General features: G+C 36.1%; 1 protein-coding gene across 4 annotated transcripts in view; it reads right to left on the reverse strand.

Annotated features, from left to right (window-relative positions):
- Positions 1-19,390, reverse strand: part of LOC127834885 (intraflagellar transport protein 81 homolog) — a 57,045-nt gene that overhangs the window by 32,851 nt on the left and 4,804 nt on the right. For all 4 annotated transcript variants that reach the window (XM_052361000.1, XM_052360997.1, XM_052360998.1 and 1 more), the window contains exons 3-9: positions 17,822-17,913; positions 12,722-12,902; positions 11,429-11,584; positions 10,242-10,352; positions 7,843-7,927; positions 5,574-5,737; positions 4,838-4,933 (exon numbers count right to left, since the gene is read on the reverse strand). In XM_052361000.1, coding sequence (XP_052216960.1) covers positions 4,838-4,933; positions 5,574-5,737; positions 7,843-7,927; positions 10,242-10,352; positions 11,429-11,584; positions 12,722-12,902; positions 17,822-17,913 — 885 coding nt within the window. The remainder of the gene's footprint in view (positions 1-4,837; positions 4,934-5,573; positions 5,738-7,842; positions 7,928-10,241; positions 10,353-11,428; positions 11,585-12,721; positions 12,903-17,821; positions 17,914-19,390) is intronic.

Genomic DNA, 19,390 nt, shown 5'->3' on the forward strand with positions numbered 1-19,390 from the left:
ATTTTAACGCTAAATCTGCAATCCTTGACTGAAATCATTTTCCAGGGATTTTAATTGAACAAATAAAGAGCCACAATGTTTCAAACGCTGGTATGTCTTCCTGTTACATAATGATGCATGACCTAATGACATATTTATAAGCTTGTCAGACCTTTTTAAAACATTGAATACCTTTTTTATGACACTGAATAAAAGCATGCACTACTTTGAATAAATGAAGAAAATTATGCAACTACTGCTGTCATCTGCACAAAACATTTAAAAGATTAGATATCACTCAAAGCACAAAAGAGCTTTGTACTTTCATCACTATTAGGTCATCTTGTTCCTCTACTTCAAGGTTGCTATTCATATCTGTATAAGAATATAATATGAGCCTTGTTCTGAGAAAATTGGGCTTAATGCATGTGCGTAAGTGTCATCCCAGATTAGCCTGTGCAGTCTGCACAGGCTAATCATGGAAGACACTTTCCGCCTAAACTTGTTTTTCGGTAAGGAGAGACTTCCTTGCAACTAAAAATACCATAAAAGCAGAAAGCGTCATCCCTGATTAGCCTGTGCTGACTGAACAGGCTAATCTGGGATGACACTTTTCACACATGCTTTAAGCCTAGTTTTCTCAGAACGCGACTCATGTGTATAAGAATATAATATTGTCCATTGAACAGAAGAGCAATTTCATAAATGTGCGCTGCAAGTAATAACCTTGACAGATGAATTTTGTTCTATTTTTATTGTTCAAATAGAGAAAGTTTGAAGTGTGGAGTTATATTTTTTTAAGAGTATCTGTTATTGTTTCTTTTTTAATAAAAATTGGTACAGTGAAACACATTAAATTGTTAAGGTTGAAAGGTATACAATTTATTAAACATTTGCGAAATCAAAATTAACAAAAATCCAAACAATTTTGAAAAGTAAAAGCCCTATCTTGAATTCGATTTTATAACCAGAAAATATATAATACATTGAGACCAACTTTCTTTTTTGTTATTACTGTTCAGTGTTTTATCTTTTCAAGTTATCATTCCATGAAATCAACATCTTACAGTAATATAACTGCACTAAATGAGTAAATTATTTATTACAATTTCAACCCTTAAGAAAACCTTCATATTGCCTTCAAGTGTTGTGTATGCCTTCTTTAATTATGTCGACACAGAGCAAAATCTGCCCAGCTTTTCCAGAGTTAATTCCACAAAATTTCTCAACAAATGGATGGACAGTCAAGCACAATGCTTCACTATTTGCTTCCACTTTGTGGAGGAATGAAGACCCAGATTTTGTGGATAAATTGATACAAATATGAAGGCCCATGATTATTCTATTTGCCTAAAACAAGGTAAATTACTCAGAAACAAATTCCAAAAGAGTTCACCAAGAGTTAACTTTAATATTGTGTATGAATATGGCTTGACGTGTATCAATTTGGCATAACACCATATTTATTTTAATACCAGTACCGTACAATGTTTGGGTTTCATCAAATCAGAATTCATAGCAAAATCCTGAAAGTTGTTTTACTTAAAACTTAAACAGCACTTAAATATCTATCTATAATAGAAATAGTATATTGATATATCTATTTTCAAAATTGATAGCAAAGGTCAATTTGTGCCATAAAAACACACAGAGAACTGTGCACAGAGTACCGTGATGAAGTTTATGAGCTTCTATCGCAACTAAGGAAGAAATATGTGTGGATCCGGAGTGTGTCCCAGCACTCCAACTTAATAACTTTTTAGACTTACAAAAGAACAGACTTTTTTTAAATCATAGCGGCAACACCAGCTATTCAGTTGCAACTAAAAGATATTCAATTTTCAGGGGGGTGATTGAGGTAAAGTCTGAGGGGAAGAAAATTCTGTATACTGATTTTGACTATGTGAATCGCATGCATAATGCAATGACAAACCTTAAAACAGACATTTAAATAAGGCCTAAAAAAATAAATGTTGTGTTTCCGGTCACCCGACCCTAAAGTTTTTATTGACCGTGCCGACCCTAAACTTGTTTTACCGTTTTCCGGTAGGATAAATATCAAAGCGATATCGACTGAGCAGAAAATTTTTAGAGCCGATTTATGATCCTCTGTCAATCACGTCATGTATCTCTTTACCCACCTAAAGCCCGCCTTAAGGTGGATCGTTGTTGTAATTGGCCAATGAGAGCGCACGCTTTGAATGAGAGACAACACTCCTAAGCAGTCATACCTGTACCTGCAGTAAAATCATGCAGACGACAAGTGACGTAGTTTTATAAGTGTGTGATTTTATGGCAGTTTGTTGGCTTTGTTATCTTACACACTCATCGGTTTTTACAGTGTACACCTCCACGATGAAATCTTGGCTTGTTACTTAGATGACAGATGATGGCAACCGGGTGAAATCCTCGTGGATATTGTGCATTTCATGCATAATATGGTCAAAACATTTATTTGACAAGTAATGCTCTTTAACAAATTATCTTTGAATTAATTACGCACAACTGTAAATGTTTCGTTAATATTCTCAAATGAGCATTATTCAATTTGTAATCCGGAAGACGCTTCTGAATTTTAATGCTAACGCAACATTAACAAATTCTAGCGTCAAATAAACAGTGCTTTATCCTTTGTCTCAATAAAAAGCGCGCGAAAATTATGCAGACATGTAGAACGTTGCATGGAAAGTGTGGATGTTTTTTGTGTTGTATAAAAAATTAACATCACGTCAGGCGATTTACGCGTGTTTTGTGGAAAAAAAAACTCGCCCCGATTGGACGTTATTTCATCACATCTTTAAATAGTAACAAATGCCAAAATTTATTTGATACTTAAGAAAAAAAGGCGATTGTGTTTCTTAAAATTCTTAAGCACTTTTATCGTATTGACCAGAATTTGCTTTACAAATGGAATATACGGGATTATCGGGTAATGAGAAGCGACGGGAAAAGTAGTAAGTATATGCAGTAATAGATAGAAAGTGTGGTTGATACGTAATCGATTGAGACGGGATAATGCGTATCTTTGCGGGAAAGGGTAAAACATTTTTTTTTAATGTCGTTATCAATGACGTCATTGCTGTTTTTTTTGAAGAGTCATATCACACAAAATAACGTCATTTTACTCTACAAATGTAATAGAAATAACGTATGGAGGGTGCAGCCCATACCCCACCCCCAGCACTTGGTAAGTTTCATGCGATCGTGAGTGGGATGAAACAGTGATTTTTTTTAACTTTCAATTACGTGCTTTAATAACATTGATATATTCTTTAAGCAAGTTACATTCATTACGTTCATACACCCGTATTAAACTTAGTTTTTGGGCGTAAACCGGAATCATGGTGGTTGTTCTGTTGGTTTTTATAATAGGTTGAATCTCACCTGGCTGGAAAAAAGAGTTGTTAAAATGATAAATATACAATGAAAATCACTACACAATAGTGGAAACACTTTTCTATGGTATACATAGAGGTTTTATGTGAAAACCATCAGCATAAAATGACTTTTAAAAACAGCCATCTTGTCTGGAGGAAATACAAAAATTAAATAAAAAAAATAAATCGACCTTCCCTATCTAGAAATTTTGGCATTGTCACCAGAACCACATTATTTTGTTTAGGCCTAAACACCATCTTTAACTTATAAACAAGATTTATGTATGAAAACTGTTTAAATTCACATTTAACATATTATGCAGGTCACCAGTATTAATTGTAATCAAAATCAATGTGTGTTCCGATCCCTGTGAAGGATGACGCCAATCTTTCGTTTGAGCTCAATGTCTTAAAATTTGAAATAATGTCAACATGTTAAAAGTGTTCAACTAACGACAATTTACCACAGGATCCGTAGTTGAAGATTTTTTCACATCATGACACATGGAATATGACTTAAGCCTTAAATACACAGTCGATCTTCCGTACCCATTTAGAAAATGGTATCGCTGTATGATTTATATTTACTGTTGTTTCTTCTCTTTCGCATTTAAATCTGTTTTCCAATAATTGTTCAATCTCTGAGATTTTGTGAGATTTGTTCAATAATCGTCATTTATGCTTCACAAAGGTGCCATTTGTAAACGAATCAGCAAAAAATGGGAAACACATTTTAAAAGATGATTTTAATTGGAAGATTGGAAACTACAGCCAATGAAATCACTCATTTAAACAAGAGCACCACATAACGGGTGCCACGCTCGGCTGCGGGCGCAGTTTTGAATAAATGAAAGCTTGTCAGATTTTTTTTTTTTAAGAGGTCACAGTGACCTTGACCTTTGACCTAGTGACCCAAAAATGGGTGTGGCATGTAGAACTAATCAAGGTGCAGCTATATATGAAGTTTCAAAGTTGTAGGTTGAAGCACTTTGATTTTAGAGCCAATGTTCAAAACCTTGACAAAATGTAAAGGTTTTAGCACCACCCTGACGGCGGATGACAGGACGACGGACACGACGAGTTGGCTATGACAATACCTCAGGTTTTCTCCGAAAACAGCCGAGCTAAAATGCTTAGGCAGAATCAACCAGTGTAATATGCGGACAGGTTTCGCTGGTCGCATATTTTTTCAGGCTACCTATGAAATACGTCTGCTGAATGGGTCGTACCCCTTCCCCCATTTTTTTTTGCAAATTTATGCCAATTGCAAAAATGACCCTGGACGACCCTAACCACGGAAAAATCACACCCCTGAGTTTTGATGTGGTCTTCTGTTGTAGGGAGAAGCCAGAGAAACCAGAGAAAACGCCTTCAGTCTGATGACCAGCAGCCAAACTCACATAATAACTGAAACTGGCATTGAACTTGTGTTGCCTTGGTAAAAAAAGCCCTCCACTATAACATTACATGTTAGTACTGACCTGCTGCCTGAAGAGAGACAGTTTGTCATCCATGGGCTCTCCACTCCTCATCCTCTTCTCCACCAGCTGATTGATCTCCGTGTTCAGGTCACTGATCTGAAATAAAGTCCTCATGTCATGATTGGTTGGATTATTTCTTTCCACTTAATTACGTAGCTTGACGTATCTGTAGTCACTAAAATATTTACATTTAATTCAATACCTTTTTTACTAAATTCAAGTTTTAAAGGCTTCATTTCCAACCCTAAGGTACTGATGAGCAGCAAACAGCATAAAACCTGAACAGACTGAGAGTAACTTGCAGGCTGTTCTGGTTTCATGCTGTTTGCTTATTGCCATGTTCACTTTGCTTGTAAGTGGAAAAGGGTTAAAAGCAGTTAAAACTGCTTCGGTTTACCAGTATTAAATGCAAATACTATTTCTAGAAACTGATTCAGATTTAAGAGGAAATGGCCATAGAAATCATTTATGACCATAGTAAACCCCACACGTTTTTATTCCTTGAGGGAATCAAACTGGCAATCCTCGAATGCTTAGTTGAGTGCCCTACCAACAGATTAATGGCAATTTTGTCTTGTTTTACTCGCGAAAATCTTTTAAACTATATAATAAGAACAAAATTGTGAAAAAAATGAGACATCTATGTTGGAATCTATCGAAAAGATAATAAAGATGGGTCATCTATGTTTGTATCTACCGATAAGGAGCTATTGTTTTTTCATTCTGGGACGGGTACCTTTTTATGGAGCTCCTCCAGGTCAGCCTGCCCCATGGCTGGCTCAGCCACGACCCTCTGCAGGTCAGAGACAGTCTTCTTCTTGGACTCGATGTCCTTCGGCAGGCGCTCCTTCACAATGTAGCTGTTGGCTCGAGTCTCCTCCTCCAGACGCTGCAGCAGACCTGGCCGGGGAGAAGTGTGTGTATTAACACATTTATGCCAAGTGGACTCTCCCATCCTTCTTAATTGGATCAATTTATTTCCAACATTTGGGATGTCTAGTATATTTATTTCTATATTTAGAATATTTCTTACATAAATTTCTTTAAGCAAACAGCGCAGACCCTGATGAGACGCCACAGCATGCGGCGTCTCATATGGGTGTTCTTGTTTTCCAAGGCATTTTTTCTAGACGCTAGGCATAAATGGGTTAAAATTATGCTTTTTTTATTATGGGTCAGGGTCTTTATATAAACAGTAACTGACCATGTTCTACACCTTTGACCAGCCTTTTACCACTGTACTTAGTGCACTTTTTTTGATTTCAGGAAATTATGGTAACTCAAATCTCTAGCTAAAACGCAGACCTAACATACAATTATATTTGGGGTCAGTTGTGTTAAGTTGACACTCATGATTGCTAAAATAGGATAAAAATTGTGCACCCAAAAACATCAATGGAGATGGAGAGATGGCGGAGGAGAAGTGTGTGTGTACTTAAGCCTTATTCTCAGAAATCTTTGTTTCCACTTTCCTGACTCTAGATAGTTATGTAGGAGCCCTGAAGCACATTTCCAGTCCCCACATTATGCAGCCTCAGGTGCCGAAGGACCTCATATACTTAGAAATCAGCTGCTCTCCGGTAAAACAGGGATCAACGCACTTGTACGAGTGTTGTCCCAAATTAGCCTGTGCATTAAGCTAACCAGAGACTTCCATTTTTGCTTTAATGGCATTCTCTTTTTAAAGAAATTCCCTTTTTAGCGACAATCCAGTTTAGGTGGAAAGTGTTGTCCCTTATAAGCCTGTGTGGACTGGGCCCGTATTCACCAAGCAATTCTTAGACTTAAGTCTAAGAATAAAGAATTTTCTTTTAATTGATATATTCAATAATTGCTTGATTTTTTAGTAAAACTTGTTACTAAACACCTCTATCTATGGCATTATTCATGTAGAACAGTTTGCTACTGACATAATTACCAGTGGAGGCATCTATATATTCAAACACTGAATGCATTTCTTTTGGTTCCAAGTATTTTCTTTATTCTTTAGTCTAAGTATGGGTTGGTGAATACGGGCCCTGAACTGACTAATCTTGGGCCATGCTCTACCCAAATTCATTAAGCCCTGTTTTTCCAGATCCCAGCTCATTTTTAAGTTCATGAGATCTTTCCCAACCTAAGGCTGCAAAATGTAAGGACAAGACTTGTGTGTTCCAGCGTTTCCTATCTAACTCATTCGAGTCACTTGTGGAAATAGATTCATTGCTACAATATCCAGATTTCATTTTTTCCCCAAACGCACTCAATTTTGTGCATGGTCTTGTGTTATGGGAGGAAAGAGGAGAACCTAGAGAAAACCCCTGCTGTCAAGCATGGTGAGTACAAACCAAACTCACATGCACAGGGAATTGGGATTGAACATGGATCGCCAAAATGAGAAGTGCGAGGTGGAGGAGAGAAGAGAATGTAACGGATATTTATTTAAAATTAGAGATTAATATCAATTTAGAAATTAATATCTACTGATCAGGATCCTGCCAAAAAATGCTGTTGCCCGCCTCAAACATAAAATTTCAACACTGGGAATTATTGCGCAATAACATGGCACTTCAGTAATGCAACAATAGACCAATTCAATCATTGTTATATTTTAATAACTGGAATTTTGTTTTGTTTTACTAGTGAAAACCTAACTTTTCTACTATAACTATAAGAACAAAACTAAAATTGGTACATAAAATGGGTCAGGAAGTACGAATAAGGTATTGTTGTATTTGTTATTCTTGAATAAGTATATTTCTATGGAATAACATTATTATTTCCCACAATAAACAATACTTTCTTTTATATCAAAAAGCTGTTTTCCATTACAGGCTACACTCCTCAGAAAATTTCTTAAATTTCATAGTGTTTTTCCCAAAATGGAGCTTTCCCTTAGAAATCTCCTTCCCTTAAAAATTTATATTCCATGAAAGAGTGCCACAATAAGGTCTTCCCTTGCTATTTTTCCTTATTTCTGGAGGCTAGGTCCCTCTTTGAAAAACATCCCTGTTTTGGGGGCGTACCTTCAGGTGTGGCACCCACAGCTGCCTGTCTCTGATCATGAAGCTGTTGCTGCAGTCTCTTGATCCTCTGCTCTGAGTGCTGGATCTGTTAACAATCACATAAAGTGCTGGATCTGTTAACAATAACATGAAGTGCTGGATCTGTTAATGATAACATGAAGTGCTGGATCTGTTAACAATAACAAGTAGTAAAGTGTGGATCTGTTAACAATAACAAATAGTAAAGTGAGGATCTGTTAACAATAACATATAGAAAAGTGCTGGATAAAACATGGCAGGGTTTTTTCCCCACTTTTTGGGAAGATAGCCCATGGCTTTGGAATTGGGAATTTTATCGGCATTTTCATGAAATTGGGAAAATAAATTCATTAGCCTTTTTTTCCACATGAAAAGTCCACTGATTAGGGAATACTAAATTTGATATAACTCTTTATAATCATTCAAATTAAAAGAACAAAATCATATAATACTTTGTTAGATGTAATTGAATTGAAATTGAGATAAAATACGCATTAGACTTCTTTCTAAAAAAAAAAATTTTTTTTTTTTTTTTTTTTTTTTTTGGAAATTGGGATTTTTTGTCCACATTTTGGGAAAAAAGTATACTTTTTGGGATTGGGAACATAGCCGAATTTCGGCTATAAAATCGGATTAAAAAAAACCTGCATGGTCAAGTCAGAAGTGCTGGATTTGTTAACCCTTTACCACACATTTGGCCTCCCTATGCTAATTAAATTTAATTAAAGACCTTTCTTACTAAATGCAAGTTTTAAAAGCTCCCTTTCCAACTCTTAAGATACCGATGAGCAGCGAACACCATGAACCCTGTATGTATTCATATTGCTACAGCTCTGCATCATTTACAGAAATAGTTTTGACTCTGTTTGAAAACACGCATTTAAGTTTACATCCAAGCTAAATATTTATCATATTTATACAACCAAACAAATTATAATTACCAACAAGGGACACAATTGTCACAAAACAAGGTTTTCATTGTGAAAAAAAATCTGATAAAGGGAGACAACTCAAACTGAACTTTTGAAATGAACAAACAAAATTAACCCCCTTTGTAAGTTTGTTTTAAAATAAATCTATTTTTAGTCGTGGCGACCTTGACATTGGAGATATTGATGTGATTCTTTCGTGCGACACACCGTCCCATGATGGTGAACAAATGTGCCAAATGATTTTAAAATCTCATAATGAATGACAAAGTTATAGCCCAGACAAGCTCATTTATGGCTATTTTTTACCTTTGAACTCAAAGTGTGACCTTGACCTTGGAGATATTGACGTAATTTTTTCGCGCAACACACCGTCTAATGATGGTTAACAAATGTGCCAAATGATTTTAAAATCTCACAATGAACGACAAAGTTATGGCCCGGACAAGCTTGTTCCGCCCGCCCACCAGCCAGCCAGCCAGCCCGCCCGCATTCGCCAATCTAATAACCAGTTTTTTCCTTCGGAAAACCTGGTTAATAAGCTTTACCCTATTGATATTTTAAGCACACATTTTTGACAGACATATTGAGAATGCTATGTATTTCAATGTGAAGTCATACCAAATTTAATCATCAAAACACCAATCCCTGAACTAGAAAACCTATTTTTCCAACTCTTTACAAATTTTTAAGCTGTTTACAGAATTTGAGAGGATAGAAAAATTGGATAAATAGAACATTAGGTGCAAATAATATGCAGTTCATCATGCTTGGAACATAAATAATTTTCTTAGCTTTACAGATAAACTTTATCTTTAACCGAAACAAAACCTATGCCAGTATGATTTTCTATTTTCCAATATTTAAGTAACAGGGAGAGGAACTAACCAATATTGCTTTTCTCAGGTATCCCATCAAGGGACACTACTCACCAGTGTGAGCTGCTCCTGCCTCTGTTCAGCCAAGGGAGACTACTCACCAGTGTGAGCTGCTCCTGCCTCTGTTCATCAAGGGAGACTACTCACCAGTGTGAGCTGCTCCTGCCTCAGTCAAGGGAGACTACTAACGAGTGTAAGCTGCTCCTGCCTCTGTTCAGCCAAGGGAGACTACTCACCAGTGACATATCCCATCAAGGGAGACTACTCACCGGTGTGAGCTGCTCCTGCCTCTGTTCAGCAAAGGGAGACTACTCACCAGTGTGAGCTGCTCCTGCCTCTGTTCAGCCAAGGGAGACTACTCACCAGTGTTGTATCCCATCAAGGGAGACTACTACCAGTGTTGTATCACATCAAGGGAGACTACTCACCAGTGTGAGCTGCTCATGCCTCTGTTCTGCCAAGGGAGACTACTCACCAGTGTCGTATCCCATCAAGGGAGACTACTCACCAGTGTTGTGTCCCATCAAGGGAGACTACTCATCAGTGTTGTATCCCATCAAGGGAGACTACTCACCAGTGTGAGCTGCTCCTGTCTCTGTTCGGCCAGTTTCTTCTCCTTGTCTCTCTCCAGACGAAGGTTCTTGGCCACGTTCATCATCGTGTTGGCATTCGGGTGTTGCTCAACCTGTCCATCGAAATATAAACTAAGTCAGATAACTAGGGAAATCTGTTTTTACAGGCAATCTCATAATTTCCTGATTCTATTTGCCAGAATATCAAATTTAGCAGAGATGTTTTGACTGAAAACATTATCAACACCTCTGTGAATATCAGACCAAAGCTAAGATAACTGTTGGAGTTCGAAAGTGGAAAAACGAGCAAATTCGTTGAATTGAGATACCCCCTAAATATACTTCTCGACACAAAAGTTTTCTGGACAGATGGACTATGCCAACGTGCATCATCCTCTTATCCATATATACTCATACCAAGTTTCAATCAAATCCGTCAAAGCACTACCAAGATATGGCTCCGGACACACAAAAAAAGCATTTTTTCAAGATACAAAGGGCCATAACTCCGTTATTAACAGATGGTGTACAATGCCATTTGGCATGCATCATCCTCTTATCCATATATACTCATACCAAGTTTCAATGAAATCCGCCAAAGCACTTCCAAGATATGGCTCCGGACACAAAAAAGCCAGACGGATGGACGGAAAACGCCAAACCAATATCCCTCCGCCTATGGCTGGGGATAATGGCGGGGGATAATTAAATGCTAATACCAGACTAGTAAAGGGCCATAACTCAAGAATTCCAAATATAGTTTATGTCTATCCAACCACTTGTGAGCTTATCAACCCCATATTTCTTACATTCTACTTACAACTCATACTGTTAAATAAAGCCTGTCTACCAATCATAGCTAGAACAATCCTGATTCACCCTACCTTTTGTTTTAGCCTCTCTACGAATTGATGGTATAATCCTACTGATTCATCAAACCTTTCATTTAAGCTTGTCCACCAATTGTTACAAGGGACAAAAAATCCACTCATATTGACAAGTGAAATCTTGAAAGGACCTCTACATCACAGGACGAATAAAAAAAAATGATCTTAAAACATGTTTTTTTCTAACCAGTAAAACTACTTTTCATTGAATTAAAAACTTTTCTAAAAGCATATATATTCTGAATAGAGAACTCAAATGAACCTTAAGTTCTCACCGTAAATGTAATACTGATTAAACCCACCTTTCGTTTAAGCCTGTCGACCCGCTTGATGAGTTGCTCCTTCTCATCCTCCATGTTGGAGATGTCCTTGCGTATTTCTCCCGTGTTGTAGCCGCCAGTACGCAGGTTCTCAGCCTGCTTGTGGAGTTCCTTGAACGTCTCAATAAGCTCCTCATACTTGAAAGATATAGGAGGGTATTAGTTGGGTTTGGTAAACGTCTCTATTAGCTTCTCATGCTAGAAATATTCCAGGAAATATTGGTTGCTTTGGGTAAATTATCAATGTTTAATAATGAGTGATCTGATACTGTGAAACCATTATTATTTATGGGACATTAATTCTCGCTGTTTCGTGGTTTGACCGATCCAGAATTTTTAAAATAAAACAAGATGTGTTTTTGAAACACTATGTCCCCATATATTTTACCTTTGACCTTGACGGATGACCTTGACCTTTCACCACTTAAAATGTGCAGCTCCATTAGATACACATGCATGCCAAATATCAAGTTGCTATCTTCAATATTACTAAAGTGTACATTAAATGTGCGATTTTGACCCATATATTATTGACCTTTGACCTTGAAGGATGACCTTGACCTTTCACCACTCAAAATGTGCAGCTCCATGATACACATGCATGCCAAATATGAAGTTGCTATCTTTAGTATTGAAAAGTTATGGCAAATGTTAAAGTTGGCGCAAACAAACAAAGCAACAAACAAACAGAAAGGTCAAAAACAATATGTCCCCCACTATAGTGGTGGGGACATAAAAAACCTGTGTTTGTTTCTCAATCGAGATAAGTCCAGATACAACAAAAAGGGGTAAATATTATATTACCATGCTAAACACTCACTTAACATCCTAGCTGCATCCCTATAATTTGCTCATGCAGAATTAGATTTTTTTATAAGCTTTACTACAAAAAAAGGATAGTCAATTAAATTATCTGTTAATGCAAAGCAGACCAAATTTTATTGATTGCATGTTTTCTTTATTGTGCAGTTTTGGTATTGTTCACAAATACCAAAATTCTTTTCATTCATTTATACTGGCTTATATGCGGGGAATTCACTGGACAATTGAAAAGGTCGAGACAAAGGTAAAAATCTGTGTTAGACATCTTCGCAAAAAAGTTTCAGAAATATCAATTCTTAGAACTTATTTGATGAAAATCAAATTCCATATGATTGCAATTACAATGCACTACTCTGATTAGCTCATCTCTCTTAATTACTCTTCATAACAGTAAAGTTTTAATGTAGATAAAGGCCATTTGGCATTTCTACGTCAAAGACTGTTACTTCAAACCTGAGCATAGAGATCATTCATGGGGTCTTCCTGCATGATATCCCCGGGCACATCAACCTTCACCAGAAACTTGGCAAGATAGGCCCGTTTCTTCAGCATGGGAATGTTCCTGAGCATCCACTCCATTATGTGGTACACTACGGGCTTCTCCCCCTGCACCAGCCCGGTGCGGAATGTGCTCCTGAAATCCAAGGGAGGTAATTGGAGATGAAAAGGGAGATAAGTCTGAGAAAGTTTCAGAATTGCAAGGTAGGTAATTTGATGCTGACTTGCTAAGGGAGCTAAGTATGTGACAGATTTTACCAGCCTAGTTTTGAATAGGCTCCTGGAATACAAGAGAGGTAATTGGAATTAAAAAGGGAGATAAATCTTAGAAAGTTTCTGAAATGCAATGGAGATACTGGCTTGCTTAGGGAGGTAAGCTTGCGACAGATTTTTGTGTATTGAGTGGGTCAGTAAGGTGATAATTGATTCTAAAACGACATAAAAGAAATGTGGCTAGTAAACACTACTAAGGGTATATAAATTAAAGACAATTCCTTCAATAAAGGGAATGGGATGATGAGTTGTGGTTGATACAGTTATTGAAATGCAAAGAAGGCAATGTGGGAGCATTATTTGAAAGATGGTTCTTGTAATGAAAAGTAAAAATTATTTGAGTTAATGTTGTTACATTGAAAGGTAAGTTCAAGACTTTTCCTCAAAGTTAAGGGAAGTAATCGCAATTTAGAAATGTTGGTTAAGGAAAGTCATTTGGGTTGGATATGAAGGTCGGTTCCAGACAGTCCCTGCATAGGATATACAGTAGGTTAGAGAGGGAAAAATGCATTGAAAGTTGATTTTAATCGTTTTAAAAGAAAGAGTATATTACATATAGAACGTCAAGGCTTGTGGTGTACTTTTTATATCCTGAAAAGTGGGATAATAATGGACTGTCAATATTATTGAGGCAAGCAATTTCAACATTCCTGAAGTACGGATTATTTTCTAACTTCTTTTAAGTATGGAATATGCATCTAAATGACAACAAATCTGATTGCAATTGATATTACAGATATATAAATATTAACAATAACACAATTAGAAGTTAAACTAAAGCTTTTCTGCTGATTCACTTACCAATAATCTAATTATATCAGAGTATGAAAAAATAATATCTTGTATAGATCTACCAAAGCCATATTCTACTATGCTCTTGTAGCTTAATCCAACAAGAGCACCGCCTTGCGGGTGCAGACCGCTCATCTATTTTCTTTTTAAAGGTGAAGGGACTCTCATTTTCAATCACAAAGGAGGGAGGAGTGGAGTGAAGAGGGGTGTATAGTGTGGGGTTGTGGACATTTATTACATTATCTGTGAGGGTGTGATGGTAATTTGTGAGATGATCTTAAAAAAAAAAAAAAAAAAAAAAAAAAAAATTGGGGGTGGGGGTGGGGTGGGGGGGGGGGGGGGGGTGGGGGGGGGGGTGGGGGGGTATAGTGTGAGGGTGTGGTGGTCATTTGTGAGATGATCTTAAAAAAAAAAAAAAAAAAAAAAAAAATAGGGGGGGGGGAGGGGGGAGGGGGAAGGGGGGAGGGGGGGGGGAGGGCACGGGGGATGGTTTGGGTGGAGTCTATTGTGGTATGTCAGGTAAGAGTAGTTTCATCAAAGTATCAATCAAATCTAATCATAAATAAAGAAGTTATGGCAATTTTAGCAAAATTTAATAATTTGACCTTGAGAGTCAAGGTCATTCAAAGGTCAAAGTAAAATTCAAGTTGCCAGGTACAGTAACCTCATGATAGCATGTAAGTATTTGAAGTTTGAAAGCAATAGCCTTGATACTTAAGAAGTAAAGTGGATCGAAACACAAAATTTAACCATATATTAAAAGTTACTAAGTCAAAGAAGGGCCATAATTCCGTAACAATGACAACCAGAGTTATGCAACTTGTCCTTTTACTGTACCCTTATGATAGTTTGTGAGTGTTCCAAGTATGAAAGCAATATCTATGATACTTTAGGGGTAAAGTGGACCAAAACATAAATCTTAACCAAATTTTCAATTTTCTAAGTATAAAGGGCCCATAATTCCGTCCAAATGCCAGTCAGAGTTACATAACTTTGCCTGCACGGTCCCCTTATGATAGTTCATAAATCTTGCAAGTATGAAAGCAATAGCTTTGATACTGTAGGAATAAAGTGGACCTAAACACAAAACTTAATCAAATTTTCAATTTTCTAAGTATAAAAAGGGCACATAATTCTGTCAAAATGCCAGTCAGAGTTACATTACTTTGCCTGCACAGTCCCCTTATGATAGTTAGTAAGTGTTGCAAGTATGAAAGCAATAGCTTTGATGCTTAAGGAATAAAATGGACCTAAACACAAAACTTAACCAAAATTGTCAATTTTCTAAGTATAAAAAGGGCAAATAATTCTGTCAAAATGCATGCCAGAGTTATCTAACTTTGCCTGCCCAGTCCCCTCATGATAGTAAGTAAGTGTACCAAGTTTGAATGCAATAGCATTGATACTTACTGAGAAAAGTGGAACTAAACGCAAAACTTAACCAAAATTTTCAATTTTTTAAGTATAAAAAGGGCACATAATTCTGTCAAAATGCACGCCAGAGTTATCTAACTTTGCCTGCCCAGTCCCCTCATGAACGTAAGTAAGTGTACCAAGTTTGAATGCAATAGCATTGATACTTTCTGAGAAAAGTGGACCTAAACGCAAAACTTAACCGGACGCCGACGCCAACGCCGACGCCGACGCCAAGGTGATGACAATAGCTCATATTTTTTTTTCAAAAAATAGATGAGCTAAAAATGTACTGAATTTGAATTAAAGTAAGAGATGTCTGCCAATTTAGTAATAGCCTTTCGGCATTCCGCCAGCATGAGTTGGAACAAGCAAACGCACCAAGATGCCAATCTATCTGGAATATTGGCTGGGAGCCAACACTCCAGCACCAAGTACAAGAACGATAAAGGTTGGTTTTGAATGATGGGGTTATTCATGCATGACTTACTTACAACTGTTTGCATTTTGAGTGCCTTTGGGCCATGTTTCAGAAAAATCATAAATTAAAATCATATAATAAATTAACCGGAAGACTAATTTTGTCTGGCGTTGTTCTAATGATATTATATAAAAATACCAATAAAATAAGTTGCTATGAATTGTTTGCACACCAAAAACTCTAATACTAAACTTACAAAACACTGCCCAGAATGCTTGGCTAAAAATTTGGCTACAGTTTCTAAAATGTTGCCACAACAAATACCATTTGGCTAAAATGTTGGCTACAGAAAAGCGAAACCCTGGTATCTACACATTTGCTCATTAAAACATGCTTGAAAGACAAAGTGTATGTTGTAGCATATCATTTTAAGACAGTCATTGATGTACATGTATGTATCATGTTGTTGTATTTGCGTGATTAAAATTTTTGTGCTTGCTGCAAATAGTCATGCCATGGGCGACAAATCATTGCACCAACGCAACAAAGTTGACATCTGGCTGTTGGTGGGGCATTTTAGAACTAAGTTGGCAGACAGAAACTTAACTAAACTGAACAACAATTAACAAAAACTTTTTTTAGATCAAGATGTAACATCAAACAAAAAAATATATAGAAAATATACCTTGACTGGCTTTAAAAATAGAAGTGATTGATTAAAGGAATGGTACCACAATGACATTTAAATAATATCAAAACATATTTAAAAAAATTGCACTTCATTAATAATATATAATTAATGTCACTGATGTTCTCTTTTTTACTCAACAAGGTTGAAATCAATATTTTATTTTCACTATTGCTTTTACCATGGAAACAATAGAAATTGTCTATGACATCTGATTTGTTGGTTTTGCATGATCTAAATAAACAGGCATAAAAATAAATTCACTTTTTCAAAATGCACGTTCGCTAGTGGTAGGATAAGCATTTTTGCAGAACATCACACCAGTTGTTCTTGTTATACTATAATAACACATTGTGTCACAAATGATTAAATTAGTATATCATAATATCAAGCCTATACAGTATCTTAAATTACATAATCACATCTTACAGAACACTGTTCCCAATCACACTGTGTCAAATCATAGCATCTGTTCATTAGGATCACTGTGTCAAATCACAAATCCAATCATACAGTTCAATGTGCAACATGAAAATCATTGTGAGGATATGTGCATGACTGGACAATTCAAACAGGAAGGAACTTACTTATATTTTGGATACACAAGTGCCATTACATATAAAGCAGAACATTATTAACAATATAAAGCGTCTTTCACAAATTATCTAGTCAAGGTTTATGCATAACATACATATATCTACATCATCATACTTGAATCTCGCATTATTTCACAGCAGTCTAATTGAAAAATAAATCAGTATTTACATTTAATCTCATTTCTATTTAGCATTATTTAGAAGTAAAAACCTGTTTTGTTGAAAAAGCAACGTCACATACCATTACTTTTCACAAAACAGGTTAATTTTCCAAAAACTCATATTAATCTGCCATGAGCTTAAATAGTTGTCTGTTTTTTATTCTAAAGCAACCACACAATGAGTACTTACACATCGCTGAAACAAGACAAGAAGTAAACCATCATTAGAAACTATCATAAGCTGAAGAAGACAAAGATCATAAGACATGATATACAAAGAGTTCTATTTGCTACATTTTCAGTTGCAGAATAGAAAGATACCTATAGGTCATTACTTTACGAATTTGCAACAGTTGACAAGCTACTTCAGGAAAAACATAATAAATATGGCTTAAAAAACTTCTATGGTTCATTTAGTATAACAAAATATCTACTAAAAAAATCATCAACGGGTTTACATTATAAATCAAGTCATAGAACATAAAAATAATTAATGACTGTTAAGTTAAATAACATGTTGTTATTTACAAAGGCATAATACTTTCTAATTATTCAGATTTCATGCTCAGTCGTTGAGGCTGTTTGAGTGGGATTAGCATCTACCAAACTCGTCCCTAACAAAGACAGGAAAAGTTCTAATTCAGAAATATCTATTGCTAGAGCTGTAAATGTTGTATGATCATATTGCAATTTCAGTGGACTTAAACTTACTCAGTAGGAGGCTTGTATTTCAGGACCCGCAGACATCCGAACACTCTAATGGCAGTCATGTCTGGAGTTTCTTCACGGATATCAATGGCTTGCTGAAGACAAGGGAAGCTACTGTGGTAATATTCATTATAAATTGTTAACCATTAAGTTTGCCTCCCTTACAAAGTCATATTAAATCAAATTAGAAACTGGTTGTTCATATTTATTTTAGAAACAGAAATGCACTTAAACTCTGTAATATCACAGTTCACAGGATCCACCGATTGCAATATATGCTGATCGCAATCTAAATTTTCAGATGATTCATGCATGTATATGCATGGATTAGCATGGTTAGACAACTTATAACACGCTAATACAAGGATTAATTGGTTATATAGTGTTGGAATTATGCTGTAGATTTCTAGTTTCAAGTAAATATTATCCCTTCAATAGATTTAGAGTTATGCTCCGGACAAAAAATTACTTTGAAATTCAATAATGGGAGATAATTAAAAAACAAAGGTCAATAGAGTTATGGTTCTTAGTCACTGCACTTCTCCTACTTGCCATCTGTTTATATTTAAAGTTTCAAGTAAATCCCTTCAGTAGTATTAGAGTTATTCTAGGGACAAAAAATTACTTTGAAATTATATAAAAGGGGAGATAATTCAAAAACTAAGGTAGATAGAGTTATGGTTCTTGGTCACTGCACTTCTCCTAGTTGCCATCTGTTTATATTTAAAGTTTCAAGTAAATCCCTTCAGTAGTATTAGAGTTATTCTCCGGACAAAAATTTACTTTGAAATTATATAAAAGGGGAGATAATTCGAAAACTAAGGTAGATAGAGTTATGGTTCTTAGTCACTGCACTTCTCCTACTTGCCATCTGTTAATATTTCAAGTTTCAAGTAAATCCCTTCAGTAGATTTGGAGTTATGCTCCGGACGAAGTTTCGGAAGGGAAGACGGACGCACAGGACCAATTACTATAACCCCTCCTAAATCTAGCCACAAATAAACAGTCTTCGTGTATATTTTGTGAAAATCCTTTGTACTGATTAAAAGCATGCAAAAATCAGACCTCATGTACAATACCTCATCATTCTTCCTCGTGGAAAGAAATGGCTTTAATATTTGAAAACTGAATAAAAACTTAGTACTTTAGCGAATGAGAGACAACTTACTCTAAGATCTTTACTTTTGGATAAAAAATTGGTAGGGCAAAAACTGTGGAAATTTTTCCTCTAAATTAAAAACAAGTTGTTAAAGCTTCATCTGAGGCGCAAAGGTTGTTAAGATAGGTCAGCATTGATCTGTGATATATTTACAGTTATTGTACACACCTTCATATGGGGACTGTGTGTATTCGGCAGCCTGAGCGCTGATTAGCTGATATGATTACCAAGAAAAGAATTATTGACAGCTGGCATCACGTCAGTTCAAAGCAAATTCAATAGAGAATGTTGTAAAAGGTGACACCCAAAATGACTTTTGATGCTGGGCAAGTGGAGTTTGTCACAGTACACAAGTGTGAATGTACTGTACAATGAAGGCAAACAATCTGGACCAAATTGGATTTATGAATGAC

The sequence above is a fragment of the Dreissena polymorpha genome, chromosome 6, assembly GCF_020536995.1.
Source record: "Dreissena polymorpha isolate Duluth1 chromosome 6, UMN_Dpol_1.0, whole genome shotgun sequence".
NCBI lineage: Eukaryota > Metazoa > Mollusca > Bivalvia > Myida > Dreissenidae > Dreissena > Dreissena polymorpha.